Source organism: Marmota monax, unplaced genomic scaffold (genome assembly GCF_021218885.2).
Source record: "Marmota monax isolate L192 unplaced genomic scaffold, Marmota_monax_Labrador192_F-V1.1 WCK01_AAM20220418_F8-fsc00130, whole genome shotgun sequence".
Classification (NCBI taxonomy): domain Eukaryota; kingdom Metazoa; phylum Chordata; class Mammalia; order Rodentia; family Sciuridae; genus Marmota; species Marmota monax.
Genome location: NW_026693244.1, coordinates 2,664,528 through 2,688,493, shown reverse-complemented (window position 1 = coordinate 2,688,493; position 23,966 = coordinate 2,664,528). Strand labels below are relative to the sequence as shown.

The following is a 23,966-nucleotide window of genomic DNA, read 5'->3' as shown; positions in this document are numbered from 1 at the left end:
AGTCAATTAAGTTATTCATGGCACAGTCAATGTTCTCCATTCAGTCCAGATGTGAATGTTCAAGGTGTCTATTTTCAGGACTGAGCCAACTTTTGTTAACCAACAAAAAAGTTGGCTAAAACCTTTTTTTCCTGGCTTTATGTGTTTTTATAGCATATTATTACACAGATAATTGAGCACTACAATTCAGCAACGAACTATGGAGAAAAGCTGCCAGCAAGCACTGCTGTCAAGGAAATTAATTAGTAAAGGGAAAGAAGGGGCAGCATTTATCAACCATTTACACAAGGAAGTTTTAGTCTTCTTATCCAGAATTTGCTTTTGCAAACAATTTTAAATGTGTGTGTGTTCAGAGGATGGAGTACACACACCATGCCTACACCCACTTCCAAGCTGCTCTTCATATAGGGGCCCCAGCTCATGGGGAAATTGGAGAAGGTAAGACTCTGGCTTCCTGGGGGTGCCTTACAGAACCCAAAAGAAAAGTTCTTCACCTTCAACGGGTCCCAGGCTTGGGCTTCACCCTCTCCATCTGCACTCTCAGGAGGCAACATAGGAAGAGAGTCAAAGGCCCTGAGACATCTGCCTGCCCTAGACATACAACCAGCATGAACTGGCCTTATTCTAGACAGTCCTTCCTAATGGGTAACCCCCGACCAGCCAGAGTACTAGATCTTCAGAAACTGAATCCGACATGTAACTTGAACATTAATACCTACAAAGTTTTTAAACAATTTAATCATCTCTCCTTTGCTTGTCCATTGTTCATTTTAACATGGGGACAGGGACTGAATGTGAAAAATTCTTGCACACCACCTGTCCACTGTTAGAGTCTGTAAACAAGTCAAAGTAACACCTGGCATTTTGCCAGGGGAATGTTAGAGTTCGTAAACAAGTCTGGATGGTACCTGGCAAAATGCCAGAGGGAGTGGTTTGAGAAGTAACAAAAGCGAGCCATTAAGTGTGGAGATTCCTTATTGGTTGACTGATGTATCTAGTTTATGCTAATTAGATAAGCTCTGTGGAATGTATAAATACTGCTCCTGTCCTGCAATAAATGGCTCCTACTCCTGCTGTATCAACGTACACAAGTTATTCGTCACCCCCCCCCCCCCCCCCCCCCCGGTTATTTTGCAGCCAGCCGGCCTTCTACAGTCCACGATCCAAGAGATACAGTGAGAAGGTCTCCATCCTGGCCATCTTGCATTAGTGTCTCCACAGCCAGCATTCATTTCAGACCCACCACTTCCCTTGGGCTGCCAAGTTTCCTCTGTGCACTTACTTATTTAATAGAGATTTATTGCATACTGGGAGGCAACTGCTGTGGCTATGGAGATGAATAAGAGAAGGGCTCTGCTTTCACATAGCTCAATGTCTGCCGAGGGGAAAAGACATCACAACCTGGTGAGGTAAGTGCTTTAGTGTATCCATGGATGATGCCTGCAGTACAGCAGGTCTCTGTGCTTCTACACCTGTGCAAAGCACCAGAATCTCCGCTGCGGCAAGAAACCCAGAGGACTAAAGTCCAGCCTTCCTAGGCCCACCAAGGGGTTTTTGTCCACCTCCCTTCCCTTGTGCTGCCACTAAGAGGTTCACGAGATTCCAACCCCTGCACCCATGACCCACCTGGACCCTTCCCTGGTCCAGAGGAATCTGCTTTCTGTCTCTCTGTGCTCTCAAAAGGCACCACCTTCCACCCCAGGATGCCCAGCTTTTCCTCTCCTGTAGCTTTAGATGAAGAGACTAAGTAAAGGCTCAACTTCAAACTGCGTCAGTTTTCTGCCATGTAAACATCCCCAAGGCAAGGAGTTAAAAGGTTCCATTTCCTGTTGAAATACCAGAGAAAAGGCAAAGGGCAAGTCATACATTTAATAGCTCAGAGAAGATTAGGCTGCCACTGTGTCCCCCAAACAAAGCCTTGAAAAGGATGCCTCATCTTTCGCTGCAGATAAACACATCTCCAGGAGAAGTACCCCACCAATAATCAACACAAGTGGCCTCTGGTATGTGCCTTGAGGTCCCTGCTCCCCCAGACCTCTGTCCTAGCAGCCTTTTCATGCTGAAAGTATAGCAAGCACCAGGCTTTTTTTTTTTTTTTTTTTTTGGCACAAAAAAATCTTCTAGCTCAAACAATGGAAAGAAACCTACTCTCTAAAGAACGGGAAAATTTGGGATCCCTTGAATTGGGGGTCTTGTTGTGCAACACAGAAAACCTGCAACAAGATTTTCTTTCAAAACTTAAATCCAAGATTGGAGTCTCACTACCCTCATCAAGAGCCAAAGAATTCTAGAGACCACAAATGCCCCTTTTAATAAGGGCCAATAAACTCCTTGACATCACATACCAGAAGACTAAAATCTTCTATCATTTCATTTTTAGAAGTTTGCCTGAAAGCTCTATGTGGAGAGGGAGACTCTTTGGTTTTCAAAATTAAGATCAATAACATGGTTGTAGCTACAAATTGCAAAAGTCCAGAGTACACACTGTGGTCATAATAAAACTAACTGGGACAGAGACTCTTTGAGAAAGTAGCAAAACTGGCCAGCCCCTCACCTGGCCTCACAGTCTGCTTTCTGAGTGATTTATCCTCAGGGAATGGTGAAGGATATGATGATGTGCGGGGTCAGGGAAGCCCACAAAGGTGAAAAGCAAATTTGATTCTCAAAGTGGGATAGCCCCACCTGTTCCACCTGGGCTTTCACATGTACATAGAACATCACTGAGTGCCCCCTCACATTACACACTCATTCTCACCAGATGGCTTGGCTACCTTACACTATGACTGTGTGGCTTTGGGAAGCAACCAGCCTGTCGCCGCCCCCCCCCCCACAACCCCACACCAGTAAACCACAAGTGCATTTGTTCATTCTGAGGAAGGAATCCCTCCCCTCCCCAACCCAAGCCGGCAGAACACTGAAGGAGTCTGATGACGTCAAAAGAGTTCTTTTAAGAGATTAGATTTATCCTCAGAAGGCTTGCTTCCCTCCCCACCTACAAACAGGGTGAACTAGCTACCCTGACAGGTCTGAGGCCTGGAGAAACTGCCTTAGGAAAAAAATCACAGGAAGTCTGTGGGCCTGGGAACTTCAAGCAAGTCCCCATAGCACAGAGTCTCAGGAAACTCTGGAATCAGGGGCTGCCATGGCCACAGGGACATCAAGACCTCACCCAAGTATGGGTCCACTGTAATGGGGACCATGATCCCTACAAAAGATTCAAAGGGTGAGTATTTCTCCTGGAAGAAATTTTTCCAAGTACACTTTGAGAAGCAAGGCAAAAAATAAAATAATAAATGAGATGGTGTTTGAAATTCCAGCTGGGCCAAAAACATCATTCCTTGAAACTTGGCAAATTTCAAGTACTGAGTAACCAAAATATCTTTGCAAAGCAAGAAAATACAATCCTAAAGAGGTGTTTCCCAAAAAGGATTACCTGGTAAATTCTTAATAACAAATCTTCTCCCTAAACTCAGGCCCCACAACAAAACCAAACCAAACAGTTCCTTAGGACAATGACTGAAAAAGCATTAGCTTTAAATATTGCTTAATTACCTAGGGAAATATAAATCTTTAAAAAAATACTCTTGATTAGAAAGTTATGAAGCCATAAATAAACTGGTATTAGAGAAAACACTACAACCCCCTTAGCATATTTTATACCAGTAGTTTTAAATTACACAGGCACAAGGAGTTACCCATAAACATATGGCAAAAACCAACTTGTCCGTGACTATTCCTTCTAAATATTACTTTTATAGAGAACAACAGAAGACTTCCCTAAGACTGCATTTGTAGCAAACATATATGGCAGGCTGAATAATTTAATAGTACAGCCTCCTCTTTTTTCCTATGCTTACCATCTTCAAGGCATCGCAGAGTTGGCTTCCAAGTCAATCCCGTCAGGCTGATTTTTCTGTAGTTGTTGCCTCCCCATGCCCACCTCGTTTGTATCATGGTTCTTTTGTTGACAGTGCACAGTGCATATTAGGGTTGAGTCACTCCAGGTACACTGCCTCCTAACCCACCTGTAGGTTGCTTTAGGCACCAAACACATCTCCCCTAACCCCCATCTCCACCAACTAACTCCTCTAGCGGTGAGCAAACAGTAAGATTCAGTAAATACTTCCTGAGTTGACAGTGACAAAGAAAAAGCCACATAAGTGGTTCTAGGCCCACTGCAAGAAGGTTGCAGACAGCTCACCTGGGGTTAGGAGGTGTTCCCCAGCGCCTGTTAGGTGAAACACAGTGACAGGAACACCCTACTCTCCAGGACCCTCTAGGCAGCCATCTAGGACTCTAGCATTTCTTCCTTTCTGCCCTCAAAAGTACAAGCCAACTGGCAAGGGGAAGAAAAAAGACCCCTGCTAAAAAGAAACCTGAACCCAGGAAGTTGATTGGCCCTAGCCCACCAACCACTCCAGTAAAAATAACACCAAAGATGTGCCGCCTGCAAGTTTGGTTTAAAAAGAGCCACACACACAGAAGAATCCCACTTGAATCAAGTCCTCATTTTCTAGGCTATTCTAAACAAGCAGCTGTTTTAAACCATTCTAAACTTACAGCTACCTCTCAAAATTCAAATTATCCTGATTGCCCAACACCTGTGGATCATGCTTTAAGAGTCATTAACCCATATTACAAGCTTAGAGACAAACTTAAGTTTCGAGGGGAGTTCAAAGTTTTAACAAGAACTTAATCTTCATGGCAATTTTGTTATATAGGCTGCCACTTTGCATCCAAGCCTACAAAGAAAGTAGCAGTGATTGAATTTACATCCCTAGATGTCCTTAAGTGTCAAAATAAATTTCTAAAAACTATGGGTATCATCTTAGCCATTCACAGAAGTGCCTATCTGATACAGGTTTTCAGGAACACCAAGTGAGCACCCAATGATTCTCAGCAGGACTTACGCACATCACTATGATGTCACTTGGTAAACCTGTTTTGATCATTTTAAAAGGTCTGTGTTTCACTTTCCTCTTCAGTATCATAGAGGATCACTAAACAGACACTGGGAGAGGCTCTGATGGAAATCATCCCCATTCCTAAAACTCAGCTATAAACTATTTTCATGGGGTCTTTGCCATCACTTTGAAAGAACAAATTTCATTAATTCTACAACTCAATTTTAACTCTCTCAAAAGAGAACAACAGAGACAGAAAGAGAGTGAAGAGAGGAAATCAGCAGCTTGCAACAGAATATATATATAAGCATCCTCTGGTTGGAAGGATTCAATTATTCTTTGCAAACTCTGTGGGTTTGGGTTCCAAGCACAAAAAACACACACTGAAGTTCAAGATCCCCACCTGAAAAGAGCATATAGCTATTTCTTAAAGTCTTGTCTACAGGAGCTATCAATCCCATCATGAGTCAACCAGAAGAAAAATCATGGGAGAATTTAAAGTGCATCAGTGGGGGCAGGCGACAGGCCATATAAATTGGGACGTTTATTGTATAATGAAATTTTTACACAAAGAAAAAATGTTGAGACAAAGGGCCCTTAACTATTCCTAATAATGGAACTGGGTTTATTTTAAAAGGCATTCTGATGAGTTTTCTGCAATGACCACCTTCTCCCTCCAATTTGGAACCTACACTGGCCTCCCCCTTTAGGAGTGACCCAAAAAGTGGCAAGAGATTTTATTTTGGATTAAAATTATTCATGGGGCAAAGCCTTGGCATTCGTGAAGATGACCAAAAGACAAACAGAGGTCATTGCTCATCTCCAGGAGGCTCCCCAGAGTCACCACATGGCTGGGAGTGGAGGCTGAGAGAGGGTTCCTTTTCCCAGTGCACCTGATCCCTAACTCACAACACCTGGGAGGACAGGGTGCTCATCTAGGTGTGCAGATGCTGAGAATTACCAGTGCCACTGTCATCCACCCCCAGATGCTGCTGTATATCCCCCAACAGTACAGAGCAGTCAACCCTGCCCTCAGTGCCCCACATGGAACTCATATTAGAAATGAAAGCCATGGCAACACTGCACCAAGTGGCATGAGCAGCAGGCAGAGTCAGAGGGCCTGGGCTCCACAGGCCCAGTTATTCACTTGACCTCTCTGGGGAAAGCAAGATACAAAGCAGCCTCTGACCTTCCAGATCCAGAATTCTACTGTCTTCACCATTTCCAGCACTAATGTTATCCCATGTCTAGGACCTTATTATCCCATTCTTGGAGTTAAATTAGGTTTTTGTAGGCTGATCTGGAAGTCAAATCACCATTTAAATGCCATGTCTGTAGGACTGCGTGCCTCAAGTTCCAAACAGCTGACTTTCATATAAACTTATACAACAACCCACTGATAGCTGAGACCAGAGCTGCCAGCCTCTATTTTTTTGTTGTTTTTAAGGCAGCACATGGTAAAAGGCAATGTCTGACAGATTCTGATTTAACTTTGCAAACAAACTTTAGTTTACTTCAAGAGTTGGTCAGCTAAGTTCCAGAACAATATATGAGGGGTTCTGGCTGCCTGGAAGGGGAGAGATCATACAAATATTTTAAATAAAAGAATGGTCTTTTCTCCAATCAGAAGCTGTCGGCCTACAACACAGGAGTGACAAGCTTGTGACAGGCAGCCCAAGGAGAATTACAGGCAGCAATTCCATACAAGAGGAATTTCTGCCTGGAGACTTGGAATCTCGCCACAGATCCAGAGATCTCCAGAGAAAATTTAAGAGAGAAAGATACAATTTTGAGGCCAATAGAGCCTCATGAACTAGCACCAAAAACCATCCTTTGAAATTCCATCTGGAATAACAACTTCTAGTGTTAAAATGTAGTACTCTATTTTAAAGATGACTCAACAGACAGCCACACCATGACATTGTCTAAGGGACATCCCTAGTAAGTTAAGGTCCTAAAGTTGCCCTGCATTGTAAAGGAAGCCCAGGTTCTATACCCACACTCCCCTGCTGGCCAAACTGTCTCTATGACAAGACTTATTCTAAAACTGAAGCTTCAGCCTCTGAGGGACAATTGGAAGAAACTCGGTGTTTCCACAAGCACACAGAAGCCTGAGGACTCACAGGGTGAGACACACAACAGGAAGCCCAGCTTCAATAGACAGAACTGAGCTTCCTCTTTGGACTCAAAATCCTTTGCAGGGATTGGAAGGCAAGAGATAGAATGCTCCGATTTATTAGGGAGAACTGACAGAAACACACCAAAAAATTTTAAAAGTTGAATAAGAGTGGAAGAAAGTAACCCTATTTTTTTTCTGGATGTGTAAATCGGCATTGCCTGAAAGGAAGATTCTATGAGTACACGTCCTTACAAGAATCCACATCAAGAATAAGTATTGAAGCTGGGTGCAGTGGTACACACCTGTAATCCCAGGGACTCAGGAGGCTGAGGCAGAAGGATTGCAAGTTCAAAGCTAGCCCAGCAATTTAGCAAGTTCCTAGCTAACTTAGCAAGACCGTGTCTCAAAATAAAAATAAGAAGGGCTGGGGATGTGGCTCAGAGGTTAAGCACCTCTGGGTTCAATCCCTAGTACCAAAAAGAAAAGAATAAGTATTCAGATCTTAATTATCTCCCACAATAAATAAATAAGTACATGAGGTGATGGATACCTGATTAGATTGAGTTAATCATGTCACCATCATGTATACACTTATCAGAACATCATGTTGGGTACTGTAAATATATACAAGTGTTATTTCACAGTTATATAAAGCAGAGGGAGGGAAGAGCACATGTGCCTGTTCACAAATCAGAAAACACAATCAAGTCTGTCAACAAGAAAATGTCATTGAACAATTCAGCAACAAATTATACACTGATGAAAACTTTACAATTTAAATCATTTTTAAAGTTAAAAAAAAACACGGGAGATGTAATTTAAATGGACTCTGATTTTATCACAAATGAGGATCAGAGAGGCTAATCACCTCCCTAGGAGTCAAGGCATTCCTCAGAAAACAATCAGGATTCTTGTGAACCCTTCCACTTACCATGGCATTATCCTGCAAACTAGTGAGCAGCCTAGGATCACTCTTAAAACTGTAAAGCGAATTGTCATTATTTCAGTAGAAATTAAAATGATTCCTTTGAACATGTGGCCCCAAATGCGTTACTACTACAAATTTTAATGAATAACCAAAAATATCCTAGTAGAATACAGCTTCCCAAAACCAACAAGAAATGAGAATTGGTTTATAGCTAAATTCCTTCATCTGTAGAAACTTTCTCATCCCATTAACAGTTGACCTAAACCCAGAAATACAGCTTTAAATCGTAGCACCAACTTTTAAAAAAATCCTTGAAACAGATAATCAATCTAAACTCTTACCTCAGGTGCACAGGGGCCATTTCATTGGCACCAGCATTCATTCATCTAACAGTCATTCATTCAGCAGTCATTTATTGTGTGCCAATCACACGAGGCTCTGCTGGGCTCTGGGACACAGAGACAACTAGGAGGCTGGGACCTCAGGGAATGCAGTTCCTCAAAAGGTGTCCTCAAACCTGCTCCTCTCCACCTTCTTCCCACTATTCTCCTCTTCCCATGTATGATATTCATCAGGTCATTTAGCTACAGCATGGTAGTATGAACTAATTTAACTACCAATTTAATTTCAAAAAGACTTTCGGGAAAATTAAATGAGTAAATGCCTGTAAAACATTCAGAACGGCATCTTGACACACATTATGCCTCAACTGCAATTTTGTGCCAACTATTATTATCATTATCCATTATACGCCACTCTCCTTATTGAAGGGGTTTGAATTGATGTGACATTGTTCCTATTCTGAGCAGAAAAAAAAAGTGTAAAAATAGAAATGAGAAAATAATTGAAATATGAGAAAGGGCTGTGCAAACACTACAAATATTAATAAATACAAGACCTAGCATAACACAGGAAGATAATGTAGTACAACCCTCCGAAAATAACTGATTCTGCTATTTTCAACTTTCAAAGTTAACAAGAAAGGAATCAAGATATCTATTTTTATAAACAGCACACACAATTTTTACACTTTCTACCTCTTCTCACACACTTTCATGTCTTCAATAGTTCTCAAAGATGATTGATGCCCAGGTGAGAGCCTTTAAGCACTACAAGCTCTCCAATCATTAAAAAAAAAAAAAAAAGCTTGTTCAGCACAGAATAATAAGGCAGGAAAACACAACATGACATGTTAGGAAAAAAGTGAACAAAGGGAAAACAAAAAGAGTTTTCAAGTTAATCTTTAATGAACCATAAAATTCAGTAGCCCAAAAAAGGATATTCTCCCCAACATTCTGTTGTACACAGGTTTTACTATAATGTTCTAGCTAAAATGGTCTTTTTTTTGGGGGGGCGGGGGGAAGGTGGGGAATTTCTTTTTAAAATTCTGATGACCTAGCTATAGATAGGAAGGAGGAAAAACAAACAAGGAAGAATTAGAACAAGGAGGAACAAGGAACCTAATACACAGAAGAGGATGATTCAGAAATAATTTTAAAAGAATATTAAACTATGATTTTAGCAGGTTTTAAAACTGCCATGTTACCATCTTCACAACTAGTCTTATTCCGTAATTTCAAAACTCTTGCCTTTAGCTGCTCACACCTATGAGTCAAGTTTCTCCAGGTAGAAGTAGTCTAAAGTTCAAAAGTAGAAATCTTGAGGAAAAGGACATGAATACTTTTATGAAGAAAATCAAGAGTGTTCAAAGATGTAATTTCCATTTTATCTCTTGTCCTCTAAATAGAGAATCTGTATCATGGCTGGAACCCACCCATCACTGAGGATTAGAGCTAGTCCTCAAAGGTCTTACAGCACTTGAGGACTGTCCCTCTCTGCAGCAAAGGGAGCAGGCATCTTATTAGGATAACTTGGTCAGTACCTGCTGGGCAAATAACATACGTTTTCCAAGGAAATAAGATGAGTACATAAAATGAAGTTTACTATGGTAATTTTTCAAACTGTAGATAAATAATTCAGAGTACCATAATGTAGACAGAGAGAAGGCAGTCTTCTTGACAAGTAATTTTCCTCTCATTTGCTCTCATACTCAGCTTTTAAACTAAGCTTGCTTTGCTTCAACAAGGCACCTCCACTTACTAGTCTGAGAAGGGCCACAAGGACAGGAAGGTTGGCCTCTCCTTGAGTTCTCCTGTTCTGTACTCAATTCATTTGAGGTGTGTGAAGTTCTCCTCAAAAAATAAGACTTTCAGCACTTCTTGCTCAAGAACCCAGTAGCTGGGCTGACCTTTCCTCTGGAGTGGTTCTTCCCTTCTCTTCTTGGCTGCATCTGAGAATCCTCAGAGTACTCTCTTAAAACAAGAAATCTGGGTGCAGGCTAGCATTATTTCAATTAAACCACTCCAGCTAACACTCTGGGAATGCAAAAACAAATTTTGTGTGTTTGTGTTATATGTGTTGGAGCTAGAAATGCTTCGGTGGAACCAACCTATCCATAAAGAACCCAGTTGTGAAATTAACCATTTAGCCTTTACACACAGAATGGATTTCATCACAACTGCATTCCATTTCAATAGCTTAATGTAGTTTAGCTGGCTAGGATTGCCCTAAGACATAATTTTAAATCTGTGGCTTTTGTGAATCTAAGTCTCCACAACAGTGTACAACTACACATGATTTTATACTCCAAGTCCACCCCAATTTCATTTTCTTTCCCTATCACTGATGAGGCGCTGGGGCCCTTCCTGTGTTGCAGAAGTTGCATCTATCTCTGCATAAAGAAATGCTTGACAAGAAAACTATTAGGAGCAGAAGTCCATCTGATATATGGTGGTATTTTTTTTAGACAAACACAGAAGGTACAAAATCATCAGCCTGTAAGGAATGACCCATGTAACTTCTCAGCTGATCAGAAAAGGAACTGACCAAGTGCTGAGGCAGAGGCCCAAAGACCCACATCTTATGTGAATGTGTTAGTTAGTGTACAGTCATATACCAAATGAAATTGGGTGCACTTGGAAGCATCAGAAACACCACTAAATTACAAAGTCAAGACCATTAAAATTAAAATTTCATCTTCCACATGATAGCTTATGAAATTAGTTAAGAAGCCAAATTTGTGAGCATTTATGTATTGCCTCCCACCTACCCACTTCTGCCCAATCCCTAATAGCATCACAAAGCATTTGGGCTGAAAGGTTCAGTGGAAGTAAGTACCGTAATCAAAATTATATCGACTGTGTCTGAGAGGGGAATTGATGGGGTAGCAAAAGAGCACAGACCTAGGATACAAATTCATAAGCTGCCTTGCAGACAGCTTGTCTGGTTATGAATTCAAATCATTAAATAATCAGGAAATGCTTTGCATTAGGAAAAGTTGGGGAATTTTCACACCAGAAATTTCACACAAGTTCTACACACTCGAACATGACTTCAGTGTTTATGTACATACTGCTGACCACAGTCCTGAACCTACATTTTTCTTTTTAGGGTGTGATTTTGTCTCCTAACCCTGGAGACACAAGTGACTATTGTTCTGACCTTCCCAGAAATTCTAGAATGCTGAGAGTATGCAGATGGAATGAGAGAAACAAGTGTCCAAAGCTGTTGGAGCAACAGTCTTCTGCTTAACCTTGTATTTTATGTTATGCTTTAGCTTAAAATAACATTAGCAGATAGGAAACCACAGACAAAATATGGGGCACGTGAAGGAGAGCAAGGAGCTTTGAACTAAATGAGGTGAAGTTGTATACATGTCAACCTGAACAAGTGCAAGGTCAGAACCCGAGTTATTAGGAAGAGAAGCAAAGTGCAGTTGCTGCACCTGCATTTGAGTTGTATTAAAAAGGCTCCTAAATTATTATACAAATGAAGTGTTTATACTATCCCAAAACAGACAAAACAAAATTTTTATCGGGTATTTTGCATATATGCATTCCTGAATTTTCAAAGTTCCACTGAATTTCTACAGATTGCCCCTTTGAGAAAACTGGGTGGCCCCTGGACCACCTGTCTGGCCTCCCATCCCAGTGCTTACATGAACTGAAGTTCACTTCCAGATAACCACCTTATAGCCTTCTTTTCCCTTCTTAGCTCCCAAACCTTTACCTAGGAAGCTTACTAAAGTACAAGGTCATCTCATCAGCCTCTCATGCGGAAGACAAGCTGCCTTCCCCCTAAATCCCTGGGAATTCTCATGCCCACAGAGTTCTTTAGGACATTATTTAATAACTGATCACCAAGAGCAGTTCCTAAAGCAAACGGGAAGGTCTAATGAATCATACACCATAAAGCTTTGCTGTCAGTACCTCATAAAAATGCTCTGTCCATGAAATTAAAAGTGATAACTATGTTACATATCTACCTACTCATGAATGAAAGGGTCTCTCGGGACTAGCAACAAAACCAGCCATAGCACAATCCATTGGGGCAGGGACTTCTAGGCCTCTGCTTATTCCTGGCTATAGTAGTGACATTCTGCATACATCAGCTTTCCATAGTCAGTAATGATAGCAAACCTCACTATGGAATGCTTACCATACACCAGGCACTGTGCCGGGGACTCCACAAATACATCTCTTTAATTCTTGTAATGACCCTCTGCAATAAATACTGGCATGCCCATTTTACAGATGAGGAAACAGTCTCAGGATTAATAACCTGGCCCAAGTCATTTAGCCTATGAATATCTGAATCAGGGTCAGAAGTCCACAAGCTTAGGTACTACAGAGACTGATTCCAAGCTAGGAGCCAGTGCCTGATAGCCCTGAAGGGATGAAGGAAGAAACATCAGCAGTTTCTGGGCAGCACCATAAACAGGGCATCCTTCATCTAAGAGATGACTGTCCAAAAACATCTCTTCTAAATTGTGTGCAAGCATGCACATACCCCACCCCACTCAGCATTCTCCAAAGTCAGTCCACAACCTTGTGGACCCTTCTCTGTGTGAGGCCAGTTCTAGAAGCATTCTTTCAGCAGTTTATCATCTGTGCACCCTTCCTCATGGGGGTCAAACTGAAAACAAAAAACTGAATTCACACACTGTGTACACTAAGTCTGAGTAGATGGATGGCCTTTGTCGCCTGCTATTTGGCATTTCCTGGAATGCCTCAGATCAGAGGTGGAAGGGATAAAAGCTGCCCTTTCCTCTTGAGGAAAATCCAGGCTCTGGTAGTGCCTATTAGCCCAGGAACACCACACTTCCTGTCAACATGGGCACAACACTCAGGCCATGTCCCCTTTTGCTCAACTGAGATAAATGTGTCCCCACAACTTACTATGGAAATGAGCACCTGTAAGACCCCCTTCTCACTCTCTGCACATGTCAATAAACTTTCTCCTTCGAGAAAATACTAGGCTTAAGATGATATCATACTGGGAAGTAGCACTTATTCACACTAAGATGTTTCCTGGAATAGATCTAAATTCCTTTCCTATTATAATTCTTATGTATTTGCCTGGAGTGCCTAACATACCAGGAATGATCCTCCCCTATCTCATCTACTTACTATTCACTAAGAGGGCATCTTCTCAGGTTACCAATTGCAACTCTGTAACATTTAAACAGGCTATCTCAGTGGTCCCCAACACGTGGGCCTCATGCTGCTTGGCCTCCCCAGCTGCAGCTTCTCTCTAGAACATCTTCCAATGCCCTGGCCCCCATCCTCCCTGCCAAGCTAGCCAGCTTCCTCTTAAAGTACAGCCCAACTCTGTGCTCTCTGACTTCAGGACCTTCTGAACCTCCTCACTCCCTTGCTCATTTAACTCCTATTCATCCCTTAGGTCTTCAGCTCAAATATCACTTCCCCAGCTGAGGCTGTCCTTAACCTGCACACTCCTCACCAACTTATGCAGTGCAATCAAGCACTCTCTCACAGCATGTTTTCCTAGCTGTCACCTTTGAAACCAATTAATTAATAATCATGTGTTTAGTTATTAGCTCCCCCTCTAGTCGAGAAGCTCCCTGAGGACAAAACCATCTCTGCTCTCAGGATGATGCCTGGGAGTTGATACTCAATACACATTGGTAGACTGGCAGCTTTTCTGACCTCATGACTCTTACTGAAGTAGTGAATCAAAAAGTAAACTAAATAAATATGCCAGGATTTACACACTTCTCTTTCAAATGGTTCAGTGGCTACGATTAATACAATATAAATTGAATGAAAAAGTTGATTGAATTCATGGTTGTTTTTTGCTATTTAGTCTCTTCACCAATGAAAACCAGAAACCATCCACTGCATTATCACCATGTGGGGAACCCACAAACACAAACCCCAAATGAATTCCACTCATATACCATTTAATGAAATAGTTTGAAGACATCCCATAATTGTGTCTATTGTTATTAAGGAAAACTGTTTCCCAACTGTTGCCAAGAAAATAAGTCCCTTAATGCAGCAGAGTTTAAATGGGGTGTATACACGGAGTTGGAAATTCTTAACAATCATGTCCTTTTCTGCCATTCTAAGAATCTCTGAAAGTTTCCAGTTCTAAAATATACAGTAAAAGGCAGTACTGACAATTAATACCCCAGTTCCTTCAAAGGTATTCTAAGTGGACCCTCAGGGATGTGACTTTATTCAAATTTACCTCAAAAACCCATTCATGACATTTTCTGCTCTGATCCACTTGGTTTTTCTGGATGAGGGTCCAGAGATATGAGCATCACAATTCACAAAAGACAAAACAAAGTGAATACACACAGTCACCCTTCAATCAAATGTGCAACTATTTTCAGAGATGTCATTATTTTCTGATCCATCCAACATGTTTACTAAGTCCCTGCTAATACATTAGAGACATCGTGTTGGGCTAGAGACACAATCCCTGCTCTCATCCAGTTTACCAATCAACAGTTACCAAAAGCCACAGAGCACTTTACTGGAGTTATTCAAGGTGCTTTGGGGAAAAGGACAAGGCAGAATGCCTGAGGCAAATATCAGCAATGTTGTCAGGGGAACAGTACTCCAATCTAGATCATCTTAACTACGAAAGGCAGGATACTCAGCAACCCACACAGACAGACAAGGCAGATGCAGTTCTTTTAAGCAAAAAGTCACCTGCCCTCTCTCTTGTGTTTGCTATTCAGTACAAAAATGTAGTAAACACATTTTTATTAAATGTATTAAGGGACTTTAGCTCAGTGGTAGAATGCTTGCCTAATATGCAGGGGGTCCTGGGTTCAGTCCCTAGCACCTCTGCCCCGCAAAATAAAACAAAATATGTTTAAATTATCATCACTGCCACATCTAACTATTATTTTTAAGACACCAATAACTTATGGGATTGACTTAAGTGTATGAAACTTTGTACATTTTTACAAATATTGACAGAAGATAAAATGTGAAGTAGATCAAACACTGTGACATTACTAGATATATTCAAAATAGTTATAACAAGGTTGTCAAAAAATCAGCACTGCAATAATACAATAGAAACCTGAATTTTGCTGTTTTTTAAAAATTGATGCAATAAGTTGCTGTTAAAAAAAAAATACCCACTGGAAAATAATGAATCTCCTAAGCCAGATATAACAATTTTTAAATTAAGATGAGTTTCTTTCCATTTTATAAGCTGCACTTAAGCCTTCAGTGCTTTATACTGGGAACTTGCTAAAATGTAACACCACGCTCAATGCAACCCTACAATCAGACACCCAACTCACAGTGTAAGCCTACACTCAGCTCTGTAATACAAACTCACAGTGCAAACAGAGACAAATAAAACCCCTTTCCCAGCTTATACTAATAAAATGAGACTAAACTGAGTAGACAATCTCAGATTCTCTGAAGGTAGATTGCATATAAATTATATGTTAATAAAACAACAGGCCAGCTCAACATTGCACTTCAACTTCACAAAATTTTATCACAAATGAACTTTAAAAAATTAATAATATGTACTTGACACTGGTTATGGTTTGGATCTAGAATGTCCCCCAATGTGAAGGCTTGGTCCCCAATGCAGCAATGTTCAGAAGTGGGACTCTTGGGAAATGACTGGATCATAAATAACCCACTGACCTTATCAATGGATTAATCCGCTGATGGGTTCAGAGTTGATGGCATTATTGGGAAGTGGCAGAAACTTTAGCAGGCAGGGTCTAGTTGGAAGAAGTAGGTCACTGGTGGTGTGCCCTGGAAGGGTGTATCTTGTTCCTGTCTCCCCTCCCCCCCTTTCTCACTCACTCTCTCTCCTTCCTGGCTGTCACTGGTGAGCAGCTTTCCTGCACCTCACCTTTCCACTATGATATTTCTGCCTGACCTCAGGCCCCAAACAACAGAGTCAGCCAACAATGGACTGAAACCTCTGAACTGTAAGCCCAAATAAATCTCTCTTCCTTTACATTTTCCCCTCCTCAGGTATTCTGTCACAGCAACAAAAAGCTAACACAGCACTCAATACTGTATATTAGCTACTGTGCTATGATTAAACTTGATGGCATGTATAAAATGTCTGTAACAACTCTATTACTAGTATTCCCATTAAGAGGTGAGAAAACTGAGGCTTATCAGAAGTACAGTGAACCATGATAACACACCTAGTCAAGGTGATCAAGCTAGAAATCAAACCCAGGATTTGTTACAGTGTTTATAACCTGGCATTCCTGAACCCTCTGGAATGGAAATTGTAACTGTGTGTATTTTATAAGAAGAGGTAGAAGATAGTTTTCATAAACTTCTCAAAGAGGACCACAGTTCCACAAAAGATTAAGACCCATCTCACTATCCTGTCACCAGTGTAAGAACCAAAAATTATATACTGGACTTCTACATTTCTCACCAAATTATCATTTCTACATTGTTCCGGGTGGGGGTGAGGGAGTATAAACTACCTGGCTTTAGTTTTGCTTCAAACTTCTCAAGGCAAGTCAAGATTTCACTCCTTGACAATTTCCAGCATCCCCTGACACAGGTTAAGTTACATAATAAATTGCAATACTGTATCCGTTTACATCCAATTCTGAGATTTCACAAACAGTGGCCAATGTTATTTAGTCATTCCACTCTCCAAATGTGTTTCAATCAAACAATCTTCACTGCATTGCCTGGGAAATAAGCTATTATTATATCCACTTCCCAGAAAGTAAAATATTGTCACCCTGAGGCCAGATAATAAATCAACTACAGAATTGGGATCAAAAGTGAGAAGTTCCCAACTCCCCTTCCCCTCCATCTGCCAGACCTTGCTATTTACTGTGGCATATCCTCCTAGCTAAACAGAAAACACAGGACAATTAATTCTACCATCTTTTCTACCCTGAAAACACTAGCTTAGGATCTAGTGGTAAACCTTTAAGTTATAGTCCCAGCTTCCCAGTGACAGTGTGCTCATCTCTACAAGTTGGGTCAGAAGTTACAAGATGAATACCAATGAGGAATGCTGTTACAGTACAGGATTTGGTCATCTCTCTGCCATGACAAATCATTGTGTAAGTGTGGCACTCAACAAACTTCCGGCATACTGCCACTAGGATCATTCTGGCACTTTGGATCCATCCAAAATTCCTGATCAGTAAAAGTAGTAGTAGTGTGGAAATGAGCTTTACCTTGAAGTTTCTCATTATACAGATTAGAGAATGGAACCTGCAGAATGAATCGGGCCCAGGGTCTCACACTCAACAGAAGCAGTTCTAGAAAGCCAATCTCCAGGCACCAGACTGGGATCCTTGCAATCCCCAGAGGCACTGGGGAATGGGTCATGGTTACTGCCCGAGGCTTGACCAACCACCAACTACAGTTCATTCCATCTCAGCCAGGCTAGGACTTGCTTCACACCCCTGATGCCAGATTCAGTCTTTGCTTCCAAGAGGGAGAACCAGAAAGCTACCAACAGGGCATTGGCCTCAGTTTGATTCTTCTAGGGACAAAGACAATTACTTACAAGCTAACCACTCTGGCACTAAGGAATTAATTTCACAAGGAGGCTATGTTAGGGTAATGTTTTATTTATGGCCCTGCCTAATCAGAATGACTTCCCCACAAGGAACGTCCAAAGCAAACAATCTTAGAGTCACAAAGAACCTTATACTTCATTCACTGTCCTTCAAAGCAGAAACAAAGCAGAGTTAGGAGCTAGGTGAACTCTGAAGCTCAGTCAAGAAGGGACCCACAAGTTCTAAATGGACATTCTTCCATGAAACTAGGACCAAGTCCTCGGAACAAGGTGGGAGTTTCCTACTAGCTTCAGTGATTGCACTCCTCTGAACACCCTGGAAACAAGTCTGAATCGGAACTGAGGTACTGCTGGAAGAGCACTGTAAATTCTCCTATCCCAGAGGATGCGTGCTGCAGCGACCCACCAAAACCACCCATTGGCAATCTCTGGGGCTGATGACAGTGAGACCTCACCTTGCAACTTCGCAGCTAAGCGCCCTCCCTGCCCCAAGCACCATCTCCCCCTCTCCACCCAAGCGCACCCAAGTCAGTGCTTAGCAACCCCGACTCTGAAGAATCAGATCTCAGTTGTGGGTACAAGTCAGACGTCCAGATAGCATCCCTTCGTTGACTGACCCAAACACACACAGACATTAAGGAGTTTGCAACTTTGACATTTTAAAAGCACGCCATCTGGCAGCAATGGTAGACAGACAGACAACACACACACACACACACACACACACACACACACTGAGGTAACAGCCACAGGGAAGTCAATGACCCTCCCGAAAGGCTCCTAACTGTCAATTACACTGGGTCAACTAGGTATGCCTCCCCTCTCCATGCCACTGGGCTCCACTGTCCACCGCATGTGCATAGGACCCGGAGCGGCAATTGACCGGCTGTCGGGACCCTGAGGTGGCGAGTTGGGAAAAAGCGGGGCCCACCTCCTCGTCCTGCTCCTCCTGGGACGCGCTGCTGCCCCCGGGCGCGGGTGGCGCGGCTCCTCCGAGTGGCAGCGGCAATGTAGGGACTCCATGCTCCAGCACCACGCGCGCGGGAGCCCACGCGGCGGGCGGGCGGGCACCCAGGGCGCCGCCCGGCGGCGCAGGCTGCTGCGACTTGCGGGAGAAGCCGCCCAGCTCCCCTTCCTCGGAAAGAGTTTCAGAGCCCGAGGAAGACTCGGCGGAGGAAGCGCCCATCGAGGACGAGGCGGCTGCCGCAGGGGCAAGAGTCCGAGCGCCGTGGCCACTACAGCCACGGGCCACCGGCTCTGGCGCCTCCGAAACTTTCTCCCCCATTTCGCAGTTGGCCAAAGTGCTGCCCGAGGTGCAGCGAGAGCCACGCGCACTCAGCACCTCCGGGGAAGCCGCGGGCTGCTGGGCTCTGGCTAGATCGCACTGCCGCTCCCAGGCTCCGGGGAGCCCCGCCGGCCACTACGTAGCCACGGCAGGGCCGCGGGAACCCGCCACCAAGTTAGCAGTTGCTTGGGCCCGGCGGCCGACGGGGACTCCCGCGAGGGGGGACATGCCCGCTCAGATCCGCGCTATGCGCTCCACTGTCCTCCCGCGCTGCGCCGGAGCCGCCGGGACTGCGGCTTCTTGGGCAAAACCTGCCTCCGGGACCCATCGGAGGAGACGGGCAGCACCGAGAACCAATGGCAAAGCAGGCGCGCCGATGGGCGTCAGGTAGAGGAGGCGGGGCCGAAGCGCAGGCACCCGGGTCCACCCGGGTCCCGGAGGATCGGTGAGGCACGGGGGGATCGCGACAAAGCGCAAGTCCCTGGAGGGTGGGAGCGGATCCCGGAATCAGAGTCAAGCGCAGGGACTCCGAACTTAGCGGGGGAGTGGCTGGCCGTCCTTGGGATGCCAGAGAAATGGCTGAGAGGGTGGTGAGACCTTGGACCTTGGAGAAGAACTGGACTTTGTCTCAAAAAAAGTAGAAAGGAGAAAACTGATCAAGAGAAGGAGAGTTTTATAAAGAAAAAGAGAAACACTTGCACAGTCACGCACACACACGCGCACTCACCAGCCTGCTAAGGGAATAGAAGGAAGTTCATGGTATAGAGAGTGCATCCAAACCGAGCTGACTTCCAACTTCTCATTTTGTATTTAACCTCCTTGGGCCTCAGTTTCCTCAACTGTAAAAGGAAACATTAATATTAATGTTGTCTAGCTATGGACAGGAGAATATATATATATATATATATATATATATATATATATATATATATATATAGAGAGAGAGAGAGAGAGAGAGAGAGAGAGAGAGAGAGAGAGAGAGATGTAAATAGATATGGAGAGTTCCAAAAGCTCATTTTGTCTGTGTTTCTGCTTATAAACTAAAAAAGTTAAGTCAAAGACTTACACCTTTTGGAAGGAAGGAAAATAACAAATATACCCCTGTATTTAATTAGGACCAAGTTGAATTAGAACAGGCTCTGTGTTCCTAGCCATCTGTCTACATCCTCAGCTAGGCAGAGGATGAAAAAAGTTCACATTTCCAATTTACTGTCTCTGAACCCTGGATCGCAAACCACCAAGATGCAGAAGAGGGTGCTTTATTTTCCTATTCGGTAAGAACTAAGAGAAAGAACTTTCACCAAAGGCACCAATAGAATCACCTTTAGACCTTCCCTGGGGCTGGAGGATGGAGCCTTCGGGGGCTACTTGAATCTCCTTGAAAGCCAGCTCTCCATTCAGCAGGAAGGAAATGTTTCCTGGCTTGCCTTCAGCTCTAGTCCAATTATGATCTCCTTGATCTGAGGTACAAATTCAGCCACTTCAGCTCCACAGAGGTTGATTGAGATGTGTGCCAGGTGCTTGCAGGGGATACAAAGATGAATAAGGCAGGTCTCCTACCCTTAAGGATCTTATGGTCAAGGCAAGAAATTGATATTACATGATATTGCTCCATTATTTATTTTTAAAGACACATTGCCATGGGAGAAGAGGGGAGAATTACAGAAATACACAAGCAGGTCTTCGAGCCCAAGAGTCCTCCAGAATCTTAGATTACTCTTTGTCAGAACAGCTTTGCTGAAGGTCCTTAAGAACTGAAGAACTCAAGTTGCAAGCTCCTTCAGTTAATGAGCCATTTTATGCTTCTGCAGTTTTTACAAGTGATACATCAGACAAAGTGCTTCATCATATTGGACAGCAACTTTGTCCCGATCAGTTTCCTCCCACTACATGAAGGGGAAGGCAATATGATGTTCTCTCTTGCCATAGACAACTGTACTGCAAAATGGATTCTGGCTGTCAGGCTTGCATTGTGACACTTCAGAATTATCCACAGGGATGTGAAGACCTGCTGAGGCAAAAGGACGATTCTAGTGACTTGGCTAAGTTGTGAGAGTGAGGCTGAAGAGGGAGCTCAGTGGGGCGGTCTGAATCCACCCCTGGGCCTCACAATGACTTTCCTCGTCAGGAGTATTGGTCTTTATCTAAGCCCCTATGTGGTTGATTCAGCACAGCTGAACTGAAATGATGATTTAAGCAAGCCATTCACATGGAAGAAGAGGAGGGATTGCCTTTCAGTACACTGGGAAGGATGCAGCAAGGACATGGTCTGAATTACTAACAGTGAAAATGATAATAGTTACTACTCAAACCCTAAGCATCTTCTATGGATGGTCTCACTTAATCCTGGCAACAACTCTATGAGATATATTTTACTAAGCCCACTTTACAGATAAAGAAACTGAGGACATACAAAATCAAATAATTTGCCAGAGGTCACACAGCAAGCTAGTGGTGCAGCTGTGGTTTGAACCCAGCAATATGGTTCCAAAGCACTCTTAAGCATTCCAAAATAATACCCACTCAGAACAGTCACTTTTCCAAGTATCTATGTATATATAGATAATAAATATCCATATGGCTTTGTTGTCTTGATTGAAAATGTGAAAATAAAATAAACTTGAGCACAGACCAATTTTTTCCAAAGACACAAGTTACTTCATGTCAGGCAAGGTTTTAAGCACTTTACAGATGTTACTCTGCTGAATCCACATATCAACCCAGTGAGATAGCTACTCTTATTATTCTCATATCACATATTTGAGATATGTGAAAATTATGGCACAGAGAAGTTAAATAATTGCCCACGATCACACACCTACCAAGAGTTGGAACCAGGATCCAGACTTAAACAGCATGCATGCTCTGAACCTTTGAAGATCAAAGTCAAGTATGAAATAGTAGTTCTTGAATTTTTAAAACCTTAATCCCAATTAGATATATTTTACTTTGTAACTCGTGGCACTCATACATACATACATACATACACAAATAAAATTTCACAAAACAATATTTGCCCTTCCTATAAGTAATACAGTCAGAAATTCTTATTACATTTTATTTAAAATAAGGATGCAAGATGTGAGGCACTAAATGTTTTTCATACTTTAACACCTAGAGTTTCAAAGTATACCTGATCATCTTTACATCTGTTAGTGACTGTAGTTCAGGCTAAGAGTTTCCAATCCAGAACTGGGCGAACGCAAAGGAGAATTCTATAAATAGAAGATGATCAGAGGTCAGGATAGTTCCCTAAAATTATCCCAATTAGACCCATGGACAGATCCTGGGGTATGGCCAAACCACTGGGCCAAAATCAGTTTAGATTCATCTAAATCGTACAGTTCAACTTTCCTTTCTTATTAGTTAAATTATAACCATTTTCCTCAGCATCCAAAAAATATCCCCTTCTAAGAGGACTCATTATAGATGCCTCTAATGTTGGCATCTTTAGGGCCAGAAAAGAGTGCAAAAACATGGCTCTTTTTAAATTTTTTTTTCTGTAATGTCACTGTAGGCCAAAGCCAAAAAAAAATTTTTTTTTAAAGACATAGTAACTCCTGGGAAGCAAATAGATTCACATAATGATAGAACCATTCAGCCCTAGAGACTAGGAGGGATGAGGTCAGCCTACTACAACACAATCAGCCTCTCTACATCCTTTTGGATGTGCTCCCAAGAGTTTGGTTCAGAGAAGAGCACCCCTATACACCAAGTAAGTGTTCATTGTGTTTTCTCATTGAACTCCAGCCTTGGTTTCTGTATTGGTCTCTGAAGAGATAGGAGACATCACCTCTGGGAATCTCTGTGTCCTCTGCCAGTCTCTGCTGTGTGGATGGGGCCAAGTGAATGTCAACTTTGTCAGATGGAAGATGTTCCAGCACAAGTCATCACACCCTTCATCTATTCCCAGTGTCATAAACTTTCTAACAAGCTTACATTTAGGATTTAAAAAAACAGAAACTATTGATTATTCTTTCTTATATACATAAATAGAATATCATGAACTCAGAATGAACATTTTTTTGCAAAATCACAAGTTAATATGTTTCTGACTAATGCACTGAAAATGCAAAATGTCAGATTAACTTTGGATTATTAAAACGATGATATTATACATCTTTGGTGAATTATTTTTACTATTGTTATTAATGATGGACTTGTCTACTGCCCTTGAGTCTACAAAAGTGCAATTTTGAGACAGAATAAACCTCTAGCAAAAGATAGCCTGGACTGGATTTTCTAACTTACACCTGAGAATGCAGCATGATAAACACTATGATGGTTTCTGAAGCTTTTGTTTGTGTCTGAGACTCTAGGGAAGAGTGGGTTATAGCACCCTTCCGGAAGATAAGTAGAAGAAGTTTAAATGATGGTGGAAAAGAATAGTGGAGGAAGGATGATAACATAAATTACAGTGGTCCAATTCTCTAATCTAGAGGCTGAGACACATGGGAAACCAAGTTTTGTTAGCAAATTAAAACACTCTTTAGCTAGGCCAGGTGGCACATGCATATAATCACAGCAACCTGGGAGGCTAAGGGAGGCAGATCTCAAGTTCAAGGCCAGCCTCAATAACTTAGCAAGGCTCTGTCTCAAAATAAAAAATAAAAAGGGCTGGGGATGTGGCTCAGTGCCCCTGGATTTAAAAAAAATTAAAAAATGAAGAGTGATAATAAAATAACATTTCATGCCAAAAGCATTAAAAAAAAAAGCCACAGGCCTTTGATGGTCCAAAGAGGATGTATACTGTGTATGCTGATCTGATCTCTTGGATCAATATTTCTCAACATTTAGGATGTCATATGTGGAGCACTTATATCAGATCACGAAGGTAATCTGGATACTGGTCCTATGGCCTTACCCAAAGTT

At 42.3% G+C, this 23,966-nt stretch overlaps 1 protein-coding gene across 6 annotated transcripts in view; it reads right to left on the bottom strand.

Moving 5' to 3' along the window:
* Nucleotides 1–19,407, bottom strand: part of Mast4 (microtubule associated serine/threonine kinase family member 4) — a 565,691-nt gene extending 546,284 nt beyond the window's left edge. For 2 of the 6 annotated variants that reach the window (XM_058583078.1, XM_058583079.1), the window contains exon 1: nucleotides 18,741–19,407. In XM_058583078.1, coding sequence (XP_058439061.1) covers nucleotides 18,741–19,094 — 354 coding nt within the window. In that variant the 5' untranslated portion in view covers nucleotides 19,095–19,407. The remainder of the gene's footprint in view (nucleotides 1–18,740) is intronic. The other 4 variants (XM_046456189.2, XM_046456191.2, XM_058583080.1 and 1 more) reach the window with 3 other exon arrangements.
* Nucleotides 19,408–23,966: the final 4,559 nt, after the last annotated feature.